Source organism: Peromyscus californicus, unplaced genomic scaffold (genome assembly GCF_007827085.1).
Source record: "Peromyscus californicus insignis strain IS unplaced genomic scaffold, ASM782708v3 Scaffold_10__1_contigs__length_136768540, whole genome shotgun sequence".
NCBI classification, from domain to species: domain Eukaryota; kingdom Metazoa; phylum Chordata; class Mammalia; order Rodentia; family Cricetidae; genus Peromyscus; species Peromyscus californicus.
The window spans coordinates 96,958,160-96,980,777 of NW_026294391.1; the positions used below are offsets into that span (position 1 = coordinate 96,958,160).

At 41.2% G+C, this 22,618-nt stretch overlaps 1 protein-coding gene across 3 annotated transcripts in view; it reads left to right on the forward strand.

The window, feature by feature from the left end:
* The window catches only part of Pls3 (plastin 3), a 91,024-nt gene extending 85,887 nt beyond the window's left edge, over nucleotides 1–5,137 (forward strand). For all 3 annotated transcript variants that reach the window (XM_052737819.1, XM_052737829.1, XM_052737813.1), the window contains 3 exons: nucleotides 200–323; nucleotides 502–626; nucleotides 3,913–5,137. In XM_052737819.1, the coding sequence (XP_052593779.1) occupies nucleotides 200–323; nucleotides 502–626; nucleotides 3,913–4,045 (382 nt within the window). In that variant the 3' untranslated portion in view covers nucleotides 4,046–5,137. The remainder of the gene's footprint in view (nucleotides 1–199; nucleotides 324–501; nucleotides 627–3,912) is intronic.
* Nucleotides 5,138–22,618: the final 17,481 nt, after the last annotated feature.

Here is a 22,618-nt window from a genome sequence, read left to right on the forward strand (position 1 = left end):
GGAATCAGTTTTTGCCATCCACTGTAGGATCTGGGAGTCCAGTTCAGGCTGTCAGACATACATCAACCCGCTTCCCTACTGAGCCATCTGGCCAACCCTCACGATATCATTGTGATAAGAATGTACCTGAGACATCTTGCTGACGCTTGCATTTTTCTTCATTGACTAGACTGTGACTTTCTTCTGCTGATTCTCTTAGATATACCCTTAATGTTCTGGAAGATCTTGGAGAAGGTCAGAAAGCAAATGATGACATCATTGTAAACTGGGTGAACAGAACATTGAGTGAAGCTGGAAAGTCAACTTCCATTCAGAGTTTTAAGGTCAGTATACGGATTATTACACATTATGTTTGCCAGATAATAGCAATTATTTTAAGAACAACCTGTGTTTGTTTGTAAGAATTATTGTTGAGATAATGGCAAGATTTCCCTGTAAGTATTTCCATGCTAATTTGTAAATACTAAAATTCTTTGGTTTGTTCCTCCCTTTTTTTAATAGGACAAGACGATCAGCTCCAGTTTGGCGGTTGTGGATTTAATTGACGCCATCCAGCCAGGCTGCATTAACTATGACCTTGTTAAGAGCGGGAATCTTACAGAAGATGACAAGCACAACAATGCCAAGTAAGGGCCAGCCTGCACTGTCACACAAAGAACACTGGTGTTACAGCAAGGCACTTCCAGTTGAATTCAAGGTCCCCACCCAACCCTGCACAGGGATGGCACCTGAGAAAGAGCTTTTTATTTGAAGGGCTTTATTGAGATCCAGTTCAAAGACATACACTTCACTCATTTAAGTATACGATCTAATGGTTGTGACCATGTTCACACTGTTATATAACCATCACCACAATCAGTTTTAGAACATATAACAAATGATACCAAACCTTTCTGAGCATCATAGTCACTGTCACCACCCTCTTCTTCCAAGCACCCGAGCTTCAAGCTCTGTATTTGTCTATTCTTAACTGATTTATCTCTCTATAATTTAACACCAACTATATATCCCTCGTACCACCATCTCCCCTTTGTACCCCTCAACATAACTACCCAAGCCTCTCTCTGTCCTTTAGTGAGAATAAATTTGTGGAGCCAAAATAAGACAATGAAACACTAGATAACCTCTATATGAATGAAATTCTATCATTTGCAACAGCATGAGTGAATATGGAGATGATGATAAACGTCAGACACAAAAGTACAAATATGGTGTGATTGTGTATCGGTGAGGGGAAGCACCATTTTTAACCAATATTGTTATTTATGTGGGGGGTATTTTGCCTGCAGATATGGCTGTGCACCACATGTGTGCCTGTTGCCTGAATAGGCCAGGAGAGTGTACCCTATCCACTGAAAATAAAGTTACAGATTGTTGGGCGCCACCAAGTGGGTACTTGGAGGAATTGAACCTGGGCCCTCTAGAAGAGCAGCCAGTAAGCCATCTCTCTAGGCCATGAGGGAAATATTTTTAAACTTCAAGTTCATCATGAACAAAACAAAAAAAGATGAAGAAAATTTTTATGTTAGAGAGTTCAAAGGTTTAAAGTTATTTTCATAGAAATTACAAGATGGCTTTGCAGGTAAATGCACCTACTGGAATATCTGATAACCTTAGTCTGATTCCCAAGTACCCACATGGTGAAAAGCGTGACTGAGTCCTCTGAGTTGTTCACTAACCTCCATGCACACACTGTGAGCACACATCCCACGAACACATGCACACACAAATAAATAAGATCATTGGAATTTAAATATATGAAAACAAAACGATAAAACCAGACACTGTGGTCCAAGCCCAGAAGTCAAGTACTCAAGAGGCTAAGGCAAGAGAAATGCAGATTCTAGGCTAGCCTAGGCAAAATAGCAAGATTCAATCTCAAAATAGAAAAGCACACAAAAAAGCCTGGAGTGTAGCTGAGTGGTATAGGGCTTGGGACAATTGAATAAGGCACTGGACTCCATCCTTAGACCCCACCACACCCCACTATAAGAACTAGGTATGGTGGGTGTCAGAAAATACAACAGTAACCTCAGACATCTGGAGTCTGGGGCAGGGAGATTAGGATTTCAACAGCAGCCTGGGCTACACAGTGCAACACTGTCAAGAAACAGATAAAAAACAAACAAGCCTAAGAATTTAGCACTGTGTCTGACCTTCAAAACTTTCAACTCTTTCTTTAATGGATTATTGAAACAACTTAATGCAAAACAGTACCAACTTGCAACAAGGCAAAGATGATCCTTACAAGCATGGCTGGCCATATCTTAGAGTGTTTGTCTATACCTTTTATTTTATTGAAACACATTGTCCAATCATGCCTCTCTTACATGCTGTGAATCAAGCACTCTTGCAATATATGCTCAGTCCCAGCACTAGCAGGGCGCTTGCTATCCCTTACCAGAAGCCTGAGCCTTGGAAGTCTCTCACATTCCAGCAACACGCTGGTCTTCTCCACCATCACTTCCATTCTTCACTAAAGACCAAGACTGTGCCCTAGTTTGCTGGGTCACCCGTGATAATTTCATAAATACATGCTGGTAAGCAGTCCTCAGCAGTGCTTTTTAGGACAATGAAGATGCTACTCTGCCAAATTTGGAAACTAGGTACATCATTTCCCTCATCTTTGAAAAGTATTTGTAGTGGCAATGATATATTTTTAATATCCATGAAGATTCCTGTTGCAGTATCTCGGAAATGCTTCCTGGATCATTTGAGGTGTGCTCCTGCCTGTTTTCCTAGCTGCACCTGTCAGACTTTCCATCTTACACCTTGTCTGCCCTTGACCCAGTATCTCTCTGTGCAGCATGCAGATCCTATCTCTACCTCTTCTTCAGTATTTGGAGGTACTGGGTGCATTGACCTAAGCACCTGAGTTTTACTTCTGGCACTGAAGGGTTGGGAACTAACACACACCAGTCCCTCAGTTCCATCCCCAGCACCACATTCACAAAAGAAAAGTATCTGTTATCTCATTACACTGCACAGAGAATTTCATAATTGATTGTGCAGTCATCCTGCACAATCACATTTCATTTTCCATGAAGTCACTGCTTCAAGCTTTGGTTTCCACTTCATATTTGGAAGAAATTAATAAATAAACTCCAAAATAGTAAATTGTAAAAATTTAGTGTAATGTGGGGCTGGAGAGATGGAGAATCAGCAGCTAAGAGCACTGGTTGCTCTTACAGAGGACCTGGGTTCAGTTCCCGGCACCCACATGGTGGCTCACAAACATCTGTAACTCTGCTTCCAGGAGGTCTAATGACTTTTTCTGACCGCTTCAATCTCCAGGAACACATATGGAGCCCATTCTTGCATGAAGAGAAAACACTCATACACATAAAATAAAATAAATAAATCTCATGTTTAGATTTAGAATAAGTTAAAAATCAATTCCAAACGTAAATAAAACAGAAAACAAATGTGAAATTATTAACTGGTACTTTCTGTTTTCTGAAACAACGTCTCACTGTGTAGTTCTGGCTGCTTTGAAACTTACAGTGACCCTTCGGCCTCAACCTCTGCCTCCAGAGTGCTAGGGCTGTAGAAGGATAAGCATGTGCCACCATGCACAGTTCTGTGATGTGTACTTTCCATACAGGAAATTTGCATCCCAATCACCAGCTTATATAGGAGGAAATAGATGGTGTCCTTGGGGCTGGAGATATGGGTCAGTGTTTAAAAACACTGGCTGTTCTTCTAGAGGACGTAAGCTTAGGTCCCAGCACCCACACTGCAGCTCATGACTTCCATAACTCCAGGTAAGGGGGATCCTACACCCTCACCCAGACAGGCATGCAGGCAAAACACCAAAGCACATAAAAATAAATGAATCTTTTTTAAAAACAATTCGAAGGTTCCTTTGACAAAGAAAAGTCTCGTCTTAATTTTTGTCTTCTCAAAATCTAGGTATGCAGTGTCAATGGCTAGAAGAATCGGAGCCAGAGTATATGCTCTTCCCGAAGACCTTGTGGAAGTAAAACCCAAGATGGTCATGACCGTGTTTGCCTGTTTGATGGGCCGGGGGATGAAGAGAGTGTAAAATAACCAATCTGAACAGAACCAAACTTACTCACAGGTGCATGATTAGCAAGTCAGCTATTCCCAGGGGAAGTGCTCATGGCTTAAGGAATTCTTGGTCATTTAAAGGACTTTTTATTTTCATTAACAAGACTAGCTCATCATGACAGCAACTTCGGGGAAAGACTTTTAGTAACAAGCAACTCCTCTTTCCCTTCGAGTGGGATCTGTTCAGCACACCTGAACATGCTCACAGCCGACCACATGCTCTCTCCTCCTAGAATGTTGCCCTTGACATTTCCTGTTGCTGTGTAATATCTCTCTGTATACCGTTTCACTCTTAGGGTGTCCGTCTCTTGAGACTTCTTAGACGGGCACATAGGAACAGTATCAGCTTGCCATTTTGCCTTCCTTGCTCAACCAGTTTTTGCTGGAGAACTGTGGGCAGACACCATGTGGATATGAGTGTCCTTTGCTTACTTTGTAGTGCTGAAAATCTGCTGAAGTAACTGACTGTGCAGAATGGACTAGAAGTTTTCTCATTCTTTTATTCTTAAAATCAGTATCTTTTTACAGTATTCTTTCTACATGATTATTTTTTGTACATTTAAGAATATTTTGATGACAGTCAACAAGTCTGCTGATTTGCTACTTTTTTTAAAGGGGCTTCAAGTCAGTAAAAAAAAAAGCATAAACTATAGGTGGAGGAAAATGGACCCTACAGTTGTATTCCCCCTTACACTCATGCTTAAATCAAATGAAATATTTGGTCTTCAATGAATCAGTTCAAGACATGCTTCTTTGTTTTGGAAACTTTATCACAAAACTGTGTTTCAATCTAAAATACTCTTAAATATGATGCTTTTGAGGAGAGAGTGAGAATTTAGATGGGGATTTGATAAACAAAGTATGCTAAGTGTACAATAGATTTTTTAATGTAACAAGGAGACTTGGTCACGCAAAAGGGAAAGTATGTATGTCAGACTCGATGTTCTCTTCCTTTGTCAAGCTTTTTTTTGCTATAGTTCTCAAGATCATTATGTTAATCTAACTCTGAAAAGTGATGTAATCTGGTAGCAACATAGTAGTCCAAATAAAGGCATTTGCATAATAATTAGTCTCTCAGGTTTTTTATTTTTTTTAAGGTTTGCTTTTATTCCTATTGTATGTTGGGTAGAGGGGTGCCTATGGCCTACAGAGAGGGCATTGGTTCCCCTGGATCTGGAGTTTAAGGCTGTGGCGATCTGCATGATGAGGGTGCTGGCCACCAAACTTGGGTCCTCTGAAAGAGCAGCCTGCCCTCTTAATTGCTGAGCTAATTGTCCAGCTCACTGTTTTGTTTTGAGATAGGTCTCCCTGTGTAGCTCGGGATGGTTTTGGACTTGGGTCTTTCCACTTCAATTTGTTTAGTGCCAGTTTTTCAGGTATGTCTGCCCTGAGTCTCCTCTTGGTGCTTCTGCCCCATAGTGATATGTCAGTGTTGACCTACATTGCCTCTTTGTCTGTTACGTTCTATCTAATCATTTGTATTAGATTTGAGTTTGAGGGCTGAATTAGAGGTATGCAACTAAGGAGAGTACAAATAAATTGTAAGTGTAATGTTTTCCTCTGATTTACCTGATTTCCTTGGGTGAGGGCACATAGGAGAGATCATAACATTCAAAAGGTGCTGGGTTCGATCCCCATTGCCCTATAAAGTATTTTATCCACTGCCACCTTTTCCCTCCCTCTTTGTCTTTCATCTCTAATGTACAGACCTTGAAGTGGGAGAATCTGACTGGCCAGGGATGAGAAATGACTAAGTCAGGCTTTCTTAGCCTCTTTACAGTTGTCACTTGGGGCGGGGGATAATTCCCTCTGAGAGGTGGTAAGACGAGCCATCCTGAGCACTACAGGGCATATAGGAGCATCATGTATCCTCTGTCTACTGGATACTGGATACTGGATACCAAGGCCATGCTTCTGGTTGTGTCCACCAAAAATATCTCTGGCCATAGCCTATTGTCCCCTGGGATAAAAAATGAACCTTAACTGACAAGTACAGGGTTAGGATGCCCTTTTAAGGTTTTGCGTGATTAATAACATGAAGTCCATGTTATTTACCAGATGCAAGAACAGACCACAAAATACAACAAAACCCACTTTGAGAGTTTTATTAAGGGGGGTTGGAAAGATGGGCAAGTGAGCAAGCCTGTCAGAGAGGAAATGTTCAGAAGAAGTGAGGGGATGGGTGGAGTCTGCTTTTAAGGATCACCTTGCCTGTGCGTATAGAGACTTAAGTAGCCATACCAGGAATGTGCATAGATTATGTGGCCAAGCTGCACATGGATTACGTAGGATCCAAGGTCCTGGAGTGACTAAATGTTTTGGCTGAATGCTGACAGTGCATGCACAGTCATGGAACTCCAGAAGTGACTAGGAGGGTGTCGGGAATGATGTCATTCCACCCTTTTGTTCTTATCAAAAGAAAGGGGTTTGGGGTACTGAGTGAACAGGAGTGGGCGTGACAAGTCTCTCAAGACTGCTTCCAGATGACTTGGTGGGTGTCAGTTATTTGGGGAGGGGGGAGCTTTTCCCAAGGTAGCCTGTCGTCCTAAGGTACCTGTTTGTCTTCGCTGCTGTTTGAGCTCTGTGAAATCATCCAGCGCTGCTTGGATCTCACAGTTTGGACCCGACAAGATGCTGGCAAGGCAGAAGATGAAGTTTAGAATTTTTTTTTTTTTAGATCCTGGTACTTGGGAGAAAGGGGAGATGAGGGGGGTTCCCTGAGGGGTCCCAGGATGAGAGAGGGGGTCCCAGGACCAGGGAAAGGTTGAATGATACTTATCTGGAGTGAATCTGACCTGTCCAGGTGGGTCCAAGCTCTCTCTCTCTGGAGCTCAGAAGAATTTTTAAGTTTATGAAAGAGACAAATTTTGGACATATTAAGAAGCACCAAAGGGAAATTTAAAATCCTGAGCTTGTACCTATGATATTATACTCTTTAGTACTCTGTTATCAGAACTGTATTGGTTAGTATTAAAATTATGGAGTCATATAGCAGAGAGAGAAAAAGAAATCTGGAACATGCTTTACTTTTTCCATTATTACCAATTAGGCTTCCCTATCTTCACCTGAGACAAACCTTATTGTGTATCAGGCACCTGTTTCCTTTCATTATGGTTGTATCATTTTAGCATCCAAGAGACACAGGTGATTGATTGCTGAGGGCAGTCAAGAATAATAAATTGTTATATTAAAGTCTGTATTATGAGTCTCCCTTTTGAGTGATATATTGGAATTGTGTAATGAAAGAGGAAGAGTTGGATGTATAAGAACCCATTTTCTTTTGTCTGAGAGAGTTCTGCCAGTGAGAAAGGGACATGCACCATAATCAGTCCATCCACCCAAGGTCCTCTCAAAAAGGGAGGAGAGTCACCCAGTTGGTTTGAATAGAGTGGTGTTCGTTAGTAGCTCAAGAATTAGTGACAGGGAGGAGGAAAAGTGGGAGCCAGAGTCGGGCAGTGGGAGTGGCCTTGTACCAGAGAGGAGGAAAGGGCTGGAGGAGCTGAAGGAACAGTCATTTGAGAAGAGGAAGGAGCAGGAGGTAGGAAGGGGGTGTTCATTAGCGGGGTGTAGAGTAGTAATGAGGGGTTCCTCTGATTCGGGTTGCATAGCTAGGAGCACATGGGCAGGTGAATAGGAAGCAAGGGGAGAGGGTTTGGAGCTAAGATTTTTTTTAAAAGGCTTGGATATAAGATAAGACGTTCCATCTGCCCATTTGCTGACAGAAGTAAGATAGCTCCCTTAAGAATATCGGGGTCCCTAAGAGGGGTGCATGGATGGCACTGTGAAGGGGAAATAGACAAGATCTCCATGAGTAAATTGGGGGTGGGGGAGCAATAGAGGGTAGGGGTGGGAGATGAGAATATAAGGGAACAGGATGGTCGAGCTGGATAGGGGATGGAGCGGGAGAGCAATGAAAGAGATATCTTGATAGAGGGAGACATTATGGGGTAAGGGAGAAACCTGGTGCTAGGGAAGTTCCCAGGAATCCACAAGGATGACCCCAGCTTAGACAACTAACAATAGTGGAGAAGGTGCCTGAACTGGCCTACCCTAGTAATCAGATTGGTGAATACCCTAACTGTTACCATAGAGCCTTCATCCAGGAACTGATGGAAGCAGATACAGAGATCCACAGCCAAGCACCAGGCTGAGTCCCGGGAACCAGTTGAAGAGAGAGAAGAGGGATTCTATGAGCAAGGGGCATCAATATCATGATGAGGAAACCTACAGAGACAACCAAACCAAACTAGTGGGAACTCATGAACTTCAGACCAACACCCATGGAGCCTCCACGGGACTGGACTAGGCCCTCTGCATAAGTGAGACAGTTGTGTAGCGTGATCTGCTTAAGGGGCCTCCTGGCAGTAGGATCAGGATCCATCCCTGGTGCATGAGCTGACTTTTTGGAGCCCACTACCTATGGTGGGACACCTTGCACAGAGTGGGTTCCATCACAGTCAGGTCTACATGGTGAAAACCAGTCTTGAAAAACCAAAAAGGTGGGGGGGATGTGAGCGCTATGTAGTCTTAATCCCAAAGATGGGAGGAGAAAGACCACCAACCCAAGTTATCATTGCCAAATTAATTAAAAGCAAACAATTAATTAAAGCAAGCTTTTTTATTTGTGTACACAGGCTGCCTTCCCATAAATTGGAGGTTAAGAGGTCAACATTGGATATGAGGAAGACAAAATTTTTGTAGCTTGGGGTAGGGAGTTTCCAAAAGGGGGATTTGGTGGGCAAAGTAGGTGGGGTTACAGGAACAGAAAAATAAGCATAAAAAGTTAATCATAACAACTTCTTGAAACAAAGACATCATTGCAAGATGGGCATAAAAAGGGAGTTATAACAAGAGATAGTCATTAATAATCTTTCAAAATAAAAGCATGGCTGCCTTTTCCTGGAACAGGCCATATAGAATCATCTGTAGTGAAGGTTACAGGTGAGATATAGCCCAATCCTTGAGAAACAAAGGTTTCATCATAAATAGGAATGAACACAGTTTGTGTTTATTATATGATGATCTTTAAGCCTACGATGGAGTCAGGCTGATTCATCACTAGCCCAGGCTATCCTCACATTTACTATGTAGCCAAGGATGATTGCAAATTTCTGATCTTCCTAACTCTACCCCCTATGTGCTGGGGTTATATTCATGCACCACCATGCTTGATTTTTGCAGAGCTGGGAATCAAACCCAGGACTTCCTGCATACTTGGTAAGCACTCTACCAAATGAACTCTCTCTCTCTCTACAAAAGCTGTTTTTGCATTGACAGAGGAACATCCAGCTTGAACATTGTACTCAATTGTAATTTCTAGCTGGCTATAGACTGCTGTGGAACAATCTCTGTACACTATAAATATGTATTGCTCTCATTGTCAGTAAAAATGCTGATTGGGTAATGGGATAAATCCACAGAGTCTATTTGATGGTCAAATGAATTTGTTTGGGGGTTAACTCACAATCAGAATAAAGGAGTTGGTGGCAGAATCCTTAGGGGTGGGGCACAGTCCAACATGGTTCTCTGGAGAGCTATGCCTTGATCTTGGTACCAGCATCCAAGACCATGAGGTCACAAAGAGAGAGCGTGCATACATATATCCCAGGTCTTAAGAGTCTCTGGCAGCCACATCCAGGGGCAGGTACCTAGCACTTACCTGTTGCCTCACTAGGAGCGGTGCTCCAGGGCATGACACAAACAACCACCCCTACATCTCCCCCTTTTGTCTAAGGAAGAACTTTCTAACCTAACACAAAAGTATATACAATAGGAATAATTATCAAGGAGAAATAAAGAGTAATGACATAAACAAAAGGAACTACAACCAACAAGATCAACATCAAACAAGAGACACATACTAACATCCAGAGAAGTCTGGAGCATAGGAAAATGACATGTTACTGAGATCATTCCAAAAGGTATACTATCCTGAAGAATCTAAATCTAATACTTAATGTGTTCTGGCTAAGATACGAGAAGATTGTAACTGTAACTGTTACTTAAGGAAATTGGAGATGGATGCAAGCAACATTCAGGAGACTTGCGAAAGAAAGTAGACAGAGACAGCTGGCAGCCTGGACAGTCACCTAAAGTTTCTCAGCATTGTTGGTGCATCCAAATTGGCTACAGGCCTAGAGTATCTGACAGACCATTTTCAGAAGGAGGAATTTTGAAAGAAAATCTTATCCTGTCTTGAAAAAGTTCAGTAGTCGCTTTTCCTTGTGTCCCGCTTGTCCAGAAAGAACAGCATTCATACTGTCAGCAGTCGAGGCAAGGGCAGTTCTTTGCCCAGTAGGCCATTTTGTGCCAAGAAGAAGACAAACTTTCAAACGGAAATGTCTTAGAAGCCCAACATTCTTTAGGAATCATATCAGTGCTGCCAAGAGCAATCATGTCTCACATCAACAGAATTCTAAGTTATTTAAATGCCATATTCTCTAGGTCTATGAAGTGTTTGAAGATTACCTGTCCATCTGACATATGTTTCTGTAAATCTGGATAACCTAACTAACATAACTATAGAGATGACAAGCATGGGTGACTATAAATCTGTAAGTCTTGTCTACCTAAATAACCTAAGGACTAAGGCTTCATATAAACTCAGAAGCTATACGGGACCCAGTGGGGACAGAGGGGCATAGGCTGTGGCTAGTAGCTCAAAATAGGGAAATGATGGCCGAGGGTGTATGCCTTAATACCAGCACTTGGAAGGGAGACAGAGGCAGGTAGACCTCTTGAGTGCTGGGCCAGCCTGTTCTCCAGAGCCAGTTCTGGGACATACAGAGAAATCCTGTCTCAAACAACAAGCAAACAACAAAAAAGATTTCTTATCAAATTTATCTGATGAATATGAAATGTCAAATATTTAAATTGAAGTCATGAGACACTGTGGAGGTGGTTCAGTGAATAAGAGCACTTGCTGAACAAGCATGAGAACCGGAGTTCAATCCCAGCAGGCAAAGAAAAAGGCAGGTGAGACCACATGCCCATAACTTCAATGTTTTTGGAGTGGAGACAGGAGCATTCCTGAGGCTAGCTCCAGGATTAATGAGAGGCCCTGTATGACAGTAATAAGGCAGAGAGTGATGAAGTAGAAAACCTGATTCCTCCTTGTGGTAGTTTGAATGTATTTGGACCCAATTAGCTCACAGGGAGTGACACTCTTCAGTGATGTGGACTGGTTGGAGGAAGTGTGGTCTTGTTGGAGGAGACTAGATTAACACACACCATTAATCCAGACCTTGAGGCTAGAGGGCACCCCTTTAGTCTGGGCCACACCTGCTGTTGGAAGTGTGTTGCTGTGGGGGCGGCCTTTGAGGGCGTTTTCTCAAGCTTTACTCCGTGTGACAGTCAGTTGATTTCCTCTCCACTACAAGATGCAGCACTCTCAGCTCCAGCACCATGTCTCCTGCATGGTGCTATGCTCCCTGCCATGATGATAATTGACTGCACCACTGAAACTGTGAGTTCCCTCAATTAAATGTTTTATTTACAAGAGTTGCCGTGGTGATGGTGTCTCTTCACAGAAATAAAAACCCTAACTAACACACTCCTCCAGACTCTGTGTGCACACATGTGCATATGCACATACCACACATATACATGCCAACAAAAGGGAAAAAGTGAGTATCATGAGTCATAGATTCCATCAGTATTTGTTTTTCTTTGATATCACTTTTGGATTTGTGGAATTTTTATAATGACCATGTAACACATTTTAATCATAAATATAAAGAACAATGTTTTTTAAGATTTACTATTTTTCCTTTTTTTAAAGAATATACATATATATTATATATATATGGTGTTCTGCCTGCATGTATTCCTGAAGGCCAGAAGAGGGCACCAGATCTTGTTACAAATGGTTGTGAGCCACTAAGTGGTTGCTGGGAACTGAACTCAGGACCTCTGGAAGAGCTGCTAATGCTCTTAACTACTGAGCCGTCTCTCCAGCCCTACTATTACTATTTTTATTATGTGTATACATAGATGGAGGGGAATGTGGCTATGTGACACATGTGCAGTGCCCTCCGAGCCTGAAAGAGGGCATCAGATGCCCTGGAGCTGGAGTTAGGGGTGGTTGTGAGCTGCCCAACCTGGTGTGCTGGGAATCAAATGCAGGACCTTTAAAAAGGAGCAAGTGTTTACAGAGATCCACAGCCAGGCACCAGGCTGAGCTCTGGGAATCCAATTGATGAGAGAGAGGAGAGATTCTTCAGGCGAAGGATGTTGAGATCATGATGGGAGGACATGCAGAGATGACCAGCCACACTAGTGGAAGCCCATGAACTGTGGACTGGTGGCTGTGGAGCCCCCATGGGACTGGAACAGGCCCTCTGGATATGGAAGATGGTTGTTTGGCTCGAACTGTTTGGGGGCCACCCAGGCAGGAGGATCGGGATCTGTCCCTGGTCTATGGGCAGGCTTCTGGAATCTGGTGCCTGAGGTGTGACGCCTTGCACAGCCTTGGTGCAGTGGGAACGGGCTTGGACCTGCCTAGGATCAGTGTGCTGGGCTCTGCTGACTGACCATGGGAGACCTTGATTTGGGGGATGTGGGCATGTAGGGTGGCTTGGGAAAGAGGGCTGGGGGGTGGAAGGAGGGAGGAGGGGGGATCTGTGGATAGTATGTGGAGTGAGTAGAAAATTTCTTAATAAAGAAAAATGAAAAAAAAGGAGCAAGCATTTATAAGTGCTAAGCCATCTCTCTTGTCCCAAGAAGTATGTTTTACTATATATATTTATTTATTTTACGTTCACAAATATTTTACCTGCATTTTTGTATGTGTGGCCACTATATTGCTTGTACACTTGGAAGTCAAAAGAGGGCACTGGATCCTCTGAACGTAGAGCTACAAATGGCTGTAATCCACCATGTGGGTTGGAAAACTGAACCTCTGTTTGGAGAATGGGTCCAAGTGCCTCTGCCTCTAGGGTGCTGGGATCAAAGGCACATGCCACCAAGCCCTGCCAATATGTTTGTTGTTTTTTTCCCTTTCAAGACAGGGTTTCTCTGTGTAGCCCTAGCTGTGCTGGAACTTTCTCTGTAGACCAGGCTGACCTAGAACTCACAGGGATCTGCCTGCCTCTGCCTCCAGAGTGCTGGGGTTAAAGGCTTGCACTACCACCAACTGGCTCAGTTCCCTTTTCAATTATACCATATTGTTTTGTTTTTTTTTTTTATGAATACTTTCCCTCTATCACGTGATGAGGAAACAACCTTCTGGAATGTTCCAGTGGAGGATGAACAAGTGGAGAACTGACTTCTCATATATGTGAAAGAGGAAACGGAGGGTAGGAAAAATGAACAATTTCTAGAAAAGAAATGATAAAACCAGACATGGCAGCTCATGTCTATAATCCAAGCACTTGAGAGACTCAGGCAGGAATGTGAGTTTGAGGCCAATATGGGCCACAGAGACAGTTTCCAGACAACTGATATTAAGTGTCTTCAAAGGCCCTGTTTCAACTCACTTCACCTTCCTTAAAAAAAAGGAAAAAAAAATGACAAAATATTGTAGACAAACACAGTCAGCTTGTGTGGCATTCATTGCAGACATTTACTACTTTTCATGTGAATGGGGTAACAGACCAATTTAAACAATAAATGCTAGTGTGTATCTACCATGTCAAGATACAACCTTTACTTTTTACATACACCCTCCAAATGTAAGCTATCTTGAGGAGAGAACTTGATCATTTCTAAGGTGCAGACTGTCTAATGGAAAATTTAAGTATGCATGAATACTTCTTCAAGAGCATGTAGGAAGATTTTAATTTCCATCTTTAGAACAAATATTTGTTGAAATTTATACAAATATACAGATTATTAAAAGTCATTATGAGATGGTGATGATACATACCTTTAGTCCCAGCACTCGGAGGCAGAGGTGGCATCTATCTGTGAGTTCAAGGCAATACTGGTCTATAGAGTGAGTTCCAAGACAACCAAGGCTACCAAAGAATCCCTGTCTCTAAAAGAAAAAAAATAGAAAAGGAAAATGAAAAAGGTCATTATTATTATTATTTTCTTGTGATGTTGGGAACCAAACCAAGAGCTCACCCCATGCAGCAATATCTGCTTGGAAAGAAATATGATGAACTCGATTATTATCACAATCATAAAACGATCTCTTCCAAACCGTTTTGCTTGTGTGTACAAAGCACATATTTGAGGAACAAATGGCTGGCTCCTTTCCACACATGAAAATAATTTTATGTCTTCTCAGATGAGACTCATGGAGTTATCTAAGCTAAAATATGAATGCTCCAAAAAATACGCATGAGGGTCTGTTTTCCCCCTCTTACTGACAAGAATTTGTCTCTCACAGCACCTAATGTGACATGATACAAAATGTATCTTGCAGATTATCTGCTCCAAGTTCTGTGCACTTTTGTTTTCTTTCTTTTTCTATATCTAGGCTTGAGCTCAGAAATGGGCTTTGAATATTTCACTTCCCTTCAGTGAATAGCATGATATTTATATTTAATAGTATACAATTAATAATACAGTTCAAGTAAATCACTAAATAATAACATATCAAACAAATAAAGTACTCATTTCTTCTCCTAGAGACAGGATCTTGCTCCCTTTCAGCTGAGGAGTTGGTGAGGTGAGAGGTGGCTGTGGCTTGTTCCTTTGTCTCCCTGATCTTCCAGCATTTACCCCAATAGATGGCTCTGGGTTTTTATTAAGACCAATTAGGATTCATGCTACATCCGGCGTCGAACTTGTGGGGTATGAATTCACAAAAAAAGCTACTTGCCTGTGTCATTCCACCCACAAGCCCAGACCAGAGCTCCAGAACGCTGGAGTCATTACTTCACTGGATAAGTTTCTATTACAGCCTCTGTACAGAAAACTTCATACACAGGCGTTTGGGTTCCAAATGCCCCACGAGTTAGCAGGAGTTAGGTGCTTTTGCATGTTCCCCTGTACAGACAGCTGGCTGTTTGGATTCTTCTCTCCAGGTGGGTTGTTTGCTCTCCCTGGGTTGATTTCTGCAGTAAATAGAATTATACCAAATTCAGAAGCCGGACAAATAATAATAGAATCTCTGGCTTTTGAAAATGCTAATGCACCTTGTGAAAGGGTAATTAGGCCATTAAAGGCAAGATCAGCACCTTTGGAGGAATGGATCCGAGATACCATCAATATTGAATCTCATAACCATGATGATGCTTTGATTGGAGAAATGATTTCCAGAGGCTTGAAGAAAAATCAAAATCTCAGGTGTTTTAATTGTGGCGAACAAGTTCACCTAATAAGGGATTATAAACAGGGCATTCCTAGAAACAATTTTTTTTTAAGAATAATCCCAACAGAAGTGCAGTGGAGTGTGCAGAAGGTGTGGTGAAGGCCAACATTGGACCAATGAATGCAGATCAACATGGGACAGAAGAGGTGATAGTTCATAAAAAAGTTTGACAACTCATCTAAACTAACTTATAAAGCTAACAAATACTTTTCATTTGATCAGATATAACTGATATAGTTTGCCAAAAGGTAAACTACCCAAAGTCCAGGTTGGGGGGTGGTATTTTTATATTTCCAGGAAAATAAAAACAACCAACTTGAGGAATTTAAAGACCTTTGGACAAATGAGCATCCAAAGAAAAAGTGACAACTACCCAGAAAAAAATCACCAAGGAATGGAATAATCTGGCCGAATGCAATCACTGAAGTCTCCAAAAAGATGATGGAACCCAGCAAGGATGACCCACCAGGAATATGGTAATGCCATTAAACTGAAAAACACCACCCAAAGATTGGCATTGGACTACAACTGCTCAGGACAATTTCGAGGTGACTAGCTGAGATGTTCCAGCCTCACACACTACTCTAGCCAGGTCTTGAGACAAGCCCTGCACATTCCCATTACACAGAGACTGGACAACAAATAACACAGCTACTTCTCCCAAGACTGGACAATGAAGCCAAGTTTTTCTTTTCAAGATCCACTAAAGATGCTGTCACCACCAGACAGCAGGAAGTGCTTTTAAGAACACAATACGGACATTCCAAAGATGTAGGGTGGGTGGTTTTGGTAATTCAGTGGGTTATGGATATTTGTCATTGTTTACACGGGTTGGTTACAAGTTCTTATTAATAATTATTAGGAAAAACATAAACAAAAGAGATTAGATTTAGGGTTCTTGCATTGAAGAAAAAGAAAAAAAAGACGGTGATATAGAAATGATGAGATAAAAGTGTAGATTATTGAATCTGCTCTGAAAAGAAAATAAAGGGAGATATAGATATGATAGAATAAGGGTAGATTACTAAATCTACTTCTAAACCAAAAAAAGCAGCTACTAGTTTTAAATATTTTACATTGAAATGGATCTTTGTATATTGATACAAAGGTGAGATTACTTTTGTTAGAATGCATTTTACATATATTTCTACTCTTGTTCAAGGTATTGCACCTATACAACTCATTTAACAATATAATGCAAATTTCAAGTCCTTGAAAGTTATTAATACCAACTAATTACGATATAAAAAGTGCAAGTTAGCAGTTAGCCATTACAATCAAACTTGTTGTCATATTAGGTATGTTTTCAAGGTCAAACAGACATATGTTTTAGATAGGTCATCTTCAAACACTTCAGAGTTCCACAGAATATGGCATTTAATAATATAAGTTTTCTTTTTTTATTTTTTTTAATTTGTTTTAATTTATTTTGCAATACAATTCAGTTCTACATATCAGTCACGGATTCCCTTGTTCTCCCCCCTCCCGTCCCCCTCACCTTCCCCCCAACACCCCCCCCATTCCCATCTCCTCCAGGGCAAAGCCTTCCCCACAGACTGAGGTCAACCTGGTAGACTCAGTCCAGGTAGGTCTAGTGCCCTCCTCCCAGGCCGAGCCAAACAGTCCTGCATAGGCCCCAAGTTTCAAACAGCCAACTCATGCAATGAGCACAAGATCTGGTCCCACTGCCTGGATGCCTCCCAAACAGATCAAGCCAATCAACTGTATCACCCACTCGGAGGGCCTGATCCAGTGGGGACCCCTCAGCCATTGGTTCATAGTTCATGTGTTTCCATTCATTTGGCTATTTGTCCCTGTGCTTTATCCAACCTTGGTCTCAACAATTCTCGCTCATATAAACCCTCCTCATTCTTGCTAATTGGACTCCCAGAGATCTACCCGGGGCCTAGTCATGGATCTCTGCATCCAGATCCCTCAGTAGTTGGATGAGGTTTCTAGCACAACAATTAGTGTGTTTGGCCATCCCATCACCAGAGTAGGTCAGTTCGGGCTGTCTCTCGACCACTGCCAGCAGTCTGTTGTGTGGGTATCTTTGTGGATTTCTGTGGGCCTCTCTAGCACTTTGCTTCTTCCTACTCTCATGTGGTCTTCATTTACCATGGTCTCCTATTCCTTGTTCTCCCTCTCTGTTGGTGATCCAGCTGGGATCTCCCACTCCCCCAAGCTCTCTTTCCCTCAACCCTCGCCTTTCATTACCCCCACTCATGTCCAGGCTGTTCATGTAGATCTCATTCCATTTCTCTGTCATTGGGCAATCCCTGTGTCTTTCTTGGGGTCCTGTTTTCCAGGTAGCCTCCCTGGTGATGTGAGTAGCAGACAAGTCATCCTTGTTTCATGTCTAGTATCCTGCTATGAGTGAGTACATACCATGTTTGTCTTTCTGAGTCTGGGTTACCTCACTCAGGATGATTTTTTCTAGATCCATCCATTTGTCTGCAAACCTCATGATGCCATTGTTTTTCTCTGCTGAGTAGTATTCCATTGTGTATATGTACCACATTTTATTTATCCATTCTTCAGTTGAAGGGCATCTGGGTTGTTTCCATGTTCTGGCTATTAAAAACAATGCTGATATGAACATAGCTGAATAAGTGCTCTTATGGTGTGGTTGAGCATTTCTTGGGTATATGCTCAAGGGTGGTATAGCTGGATCCTGGGGGAGATGGATTCCCAATTTTCTAAGAAAGCGCCATATTGATTTCCAAAGTGGTTGTACAAGCTTGCATTCCCACCAGCAGTGGAAGAGAGTTCCCCTAGCTCCACATCCTCTCCAGCATAAGGTGTCTTCAGTGTTTTTGATCTTAGACATTCTGACAGGCGTAAGGTGGTATCTCAGAGTTGTTTTGATTTGCATTTCCCTGATGATTAGGGATGTTGAGCAATTCCTTAAATGTCTTTCAGCCATTTGAGTTTCCTCTGTTGAGAATTCTCTGTTTAGTTCTATAGCCCATTTCTTAATTGGACTGTTGGGCATTTTGATGTCTAATTTCTTGAATTCCTTATATATTCTGGATATCAGTCCTCTGTCAGATGTGGGGTTGGTGAAGATCTTTTCCCATTCTGTAGGCTGTCGCTTTGCCTTGTTGACCGTATCCTTTGCTCTACAAAAGCTTCTCAGTTTCAAGAGGTCCCATTGATTGATTGTTTCTCTCAGAGTCTGTGCTACTGGTGTTCTATTTAGGAAGTAGTCTCCTATGCCAATGCGTTCAAGACTACTTCCTACTTTCTCTTCTAGCAGGTTCAGAGTAGCTGGATTTATGTTGAGGTCCTTGATCCACTTGGACTTAAGTTTTGTGCACGGTGATAGATATGGATCTATTTGCAGCCTTCTACATGTTGATATCCAGTTTTGCCAGCACCATTTGTTGAAGATGCTTTCTTTTTTCCATTGTGCACTTTTGGCTTCTTTGTCAAAAATTATATGTTCATAGGTGTGCGGATTAATGTCAGGGTCTTCAATTCGATTCCATTGGTCCACATGTCGGTTTTCATGCCAGTACCAAGCTGTTTTTATTACTGTAGCTCTATAGTAGAGCTTGAAGTCAGGGATCGTGATGCCTCCAGAAGTTGTGTTATTGTACAGGATTCCTTTGGCTATCCTGGGTTTTTTGTTTTTCCATATGAATTTGAGTATTATTCTTTTCAGGTCTGTGAAGAATTGTATTGGTATTTTGATGGGGATTGCATTGAATCTGTAGATTGCTTTTGGTAAGATTGCCATTTTTACTATGTTAGTCCTGCCTAATCATGAGCATGGGAGATCTTTCCATTTTCTGACATCTTCTTCAATTTCTTTTTTCAGGGACTTAAAGTTCTTGTCATATAGGTCCTTCACTTGCTTGGTTAGTGTTACCCCAAGGTATTTTATGTCATTTGTGGCTATAGTAAAGGGTGATGTATCTCTGATTTCCTTCTCCGCTTCTTTGTCCATTGTATATAGGAGGGCTACTGATTTTTTTGAGTTGATCTTGTATCCTGCTATGTTGCTGAAGGTGTTTATAAGCTGTATCAGTTCCTTGGTGGAATCTTTGGGGTCGCTCAAGTATACTATCATGTCATCTGCAAATAGGGAACGCTTGACTTCTTCCTTTCCTATTTGTATCCCCTTAATCTCCTTATGTTGTCTTATTGCTCTGGCTAGAACTTCAAGTACTATATTGAATAAGTATGGGGAGAGTGGACAGCCTTGCCTCGTTCCTGATTTTAGTGGAATTGCTTTGAGTTTCTCTCCATTTAATTTGATGTTGGCTGTTGGCTTGCTGTAAATTGCCTTTATTATGTTTACGTATGTTCCCTGTATTCCTGATCGCTCCAATACCTTTATCATGAAGGGGTGTTGGATTTTGTCAAATGCCTTTTCTGCATCCAGTGAGATGATCATATGGTTTTTTTCTTTGAGTTTGTTTATATGGTGTATTACATTGATGGACTTTCCTATGTTGAACCACCCTTGCATCCCTGGAATGAATCCTACTTGATCATGGTGGATAATTGTTTTGATGTGTTCTTGGAGTCTGTTTGCCAGTATTTTATTGAGTATTTTTGCATCAATGTTCATGAGGGAGATCGGTCTGTAGTTCTCTTTCTTTGTTGTATCCTTGTTTGGTTTAGGAATCAGGGTAATTGTAGCCTCATAGAAGGAGTTTGGTAATGTTCCTTCTGTTTCTATTGTGTGGAACAATTTAGAGAGTATTGGTATTAACTCTTCTTTGAAGATCTGGTAGAATTCTGCGATGAAACCATCTGGACCTGGACTTTTTTTTGGTTGGGAGACTTTTAATGACTGTTTCTATTTTGTTAGGGGTTATTGGACTATTAAAATAGTTTATCTGGTCTTGATTTAACTTAGGTATGTGGTACCTATCCAGAAAGTTATCTATTTCTTTTTGGTTTTCCAGTTTTGTGGAGTAGAGGTTTTTGAAATATGACCTGATGATTCTCTGGATTTCCTCAATGTCTGTTGTTATGTCCCTCTTTTCATTTCTGATTTTGTTGATTTGGATGCTCTCTCTGTGTCTTTTGGTTAGTTTGGATAAGGGCTTGTCTATCTTGTTGATTTTTTCAAAGAACCAACTCTTTGTTTCATTAATTTTTTGTATTGTTCTCTTTGTTTCTATTGTATTGATTTCAGCTCTCACTTTGATAATTTCCTGGCGTCTATTTTTCCTGGGAGACTTTGCTTCTTCTTTTTCTAGAGCTTTCAGGTGTGCTGTTAAGTCACTAGTGTGAGATTTCTCCAACTTATTTATGTGGGCATTTAGTGCTATGAATTTCCCTCTTAGTACTTCTTTCATAGTGTCCCATAGGTTTGGATATGTGGTGTCTTCATTTTCGTTGATCTCTAGGAAGTCTTTAATTTCTTCATTTCTTCCTTAACCCATTGGTGATTCAGTTGAGTATTATTCAGTTTCCATGAGATTGTAGGTTTTCTGTAGTTTTTGTTGTTTTTGAAATCCAACTTTAGACCATGGTGGTCTGATAGAACACAGGAGGTTATTCCACTTGTTTTGTAACTGTTGAGATTTGTTTTGTGGCCAAGTATGTGGTCAATTTTAGAGAAGGCTCCATGGGATGCTGAGAAGAAGGTATATTCTTTTTTGTTAGGATGGAAAGTTCTGTAGATATCGATTAAGTCCATTTGAGTCATGACATCAGTTAAGTCCTTTATTTCTCTGTTAAGTTTCGATTTGGGAGATCTGTCCAGTGGTGAAAGTGGGGTGTTGAGGTCTCCCACTATTTATGTGTGGGGTTTTATATGTGATTTAAGCTTTAGTAATGTTTCTTTTACATATGTGGGTGCCCTTGTGTTTGGGGCATAAATATTCAGAATTGAGACTTCATCTTGGTGGATCTTTCCTGTGATGAGTATGTAATGCCCTTCTTGATCTCTTTTGATTGATTTTAGTTTGAAGTCTATTTTGCTGGATATCAGGATGGCTACACCCGCTTGTTTCTTAAGACCGTTTGATTGGAAAGTCTTTTCCCAGCCTTTTATTTTTAGGTAGTATCTATCTTTGAATTTGAGATGTGTTTCTTGTATGCAGCAGAAAGATGGGTCCTGCTTTCGTATCCATTCTGTAAGCCTATGTCTTTTTATAGGTGAACTAAGTCCATTGATATTGAGGGGAATTAATGACCAGTGATTGTTCATTCCTGTTATTTTTTGGTGGTGATGTGTGGGTACTTCTATACGTTGGGGTTTACTGCTGTGGCTTTATCTGTTGCCTGTGTTTTCGAGGGTGTATCTGACTTCCTTAGGTTGGAATTTTCCTTCTAGTGCTTTCTGTAGGGCTGGGTTTGTGGATAAGTATTGTTTAAATCTGGCTTTGTCATGGAATGTCTTGTTCACTCCATCTGTGGTGATTGAAAGTTTTGCTGGGTATATTAGTCTAGGCTGACATCCATGGTCTCTTAGTGTCTGCATTACATCTGTCCAGGTTCTTCTGGCTTTCAAAGTCTCCATTGAGAAATCGGGTGTTATTCTGATGGGTTTGCCTTTATATGTCACTTGGCCTTTTTCCTTTGCTGCTCTTAATATTCTTTCTTTATTCTGTACGTTTAGTTGTTTAACTATTATGTGGCGAGGGGACTTTTTTTGGGGGTCTAGTCTGTTTGGTGTTCTATAAGCTTCTTGTATCTTCATAGGCATTTCCTTCTTTAAGTTGGGAAAGTTTTCTTCTATGATCTTGTTGAATATATTTTCTGTGCCCTTGAGTTGGTATTCTTCTCCTTCTTCGACCCCTATTATTCTTAGGTTTGGTCTTTTCATGGTGTCCCAAATTTCTTGGACATTTTGGTTCATGACTTTGTTGGCTTTAGTGTTTTCTTTGATTGATGAATGTATTTCTTCTACTGTATCTTCAACGCTAGAGATCCTCTCTTCCATCTCTTGCATTCTGTTGATTATACTTGCATCTGAAGTTCTCAATCATTTACTCAGATTTTCTATTTCCAGCATTCCCTCTGTTTGTGTCTTCTTCATTTTTTCTATTTCCCTTTTCAGGTCTTGGACTGTTTCCTTCATTTGTTTCATTGATTTTTCTTGATTTTCTCTCAGTATTTTATTGTTTTCTTCCAGGACTTTATTGATTTCTTCTAATTTGTTTGCCCTTTCCTGTAGTTGTTTACAGCGTTCTTCACATTTTTTTTGTCTTTTCCTCTACACAAGCCTCTAGCTTCTTCATGATGTCATTCATAAGGCTGTTTTCTTCTGCTTCTTCCAATTTCTGATGTTCAGGTCTAGGTGTTGGAGGAGGGCTAGGGCCT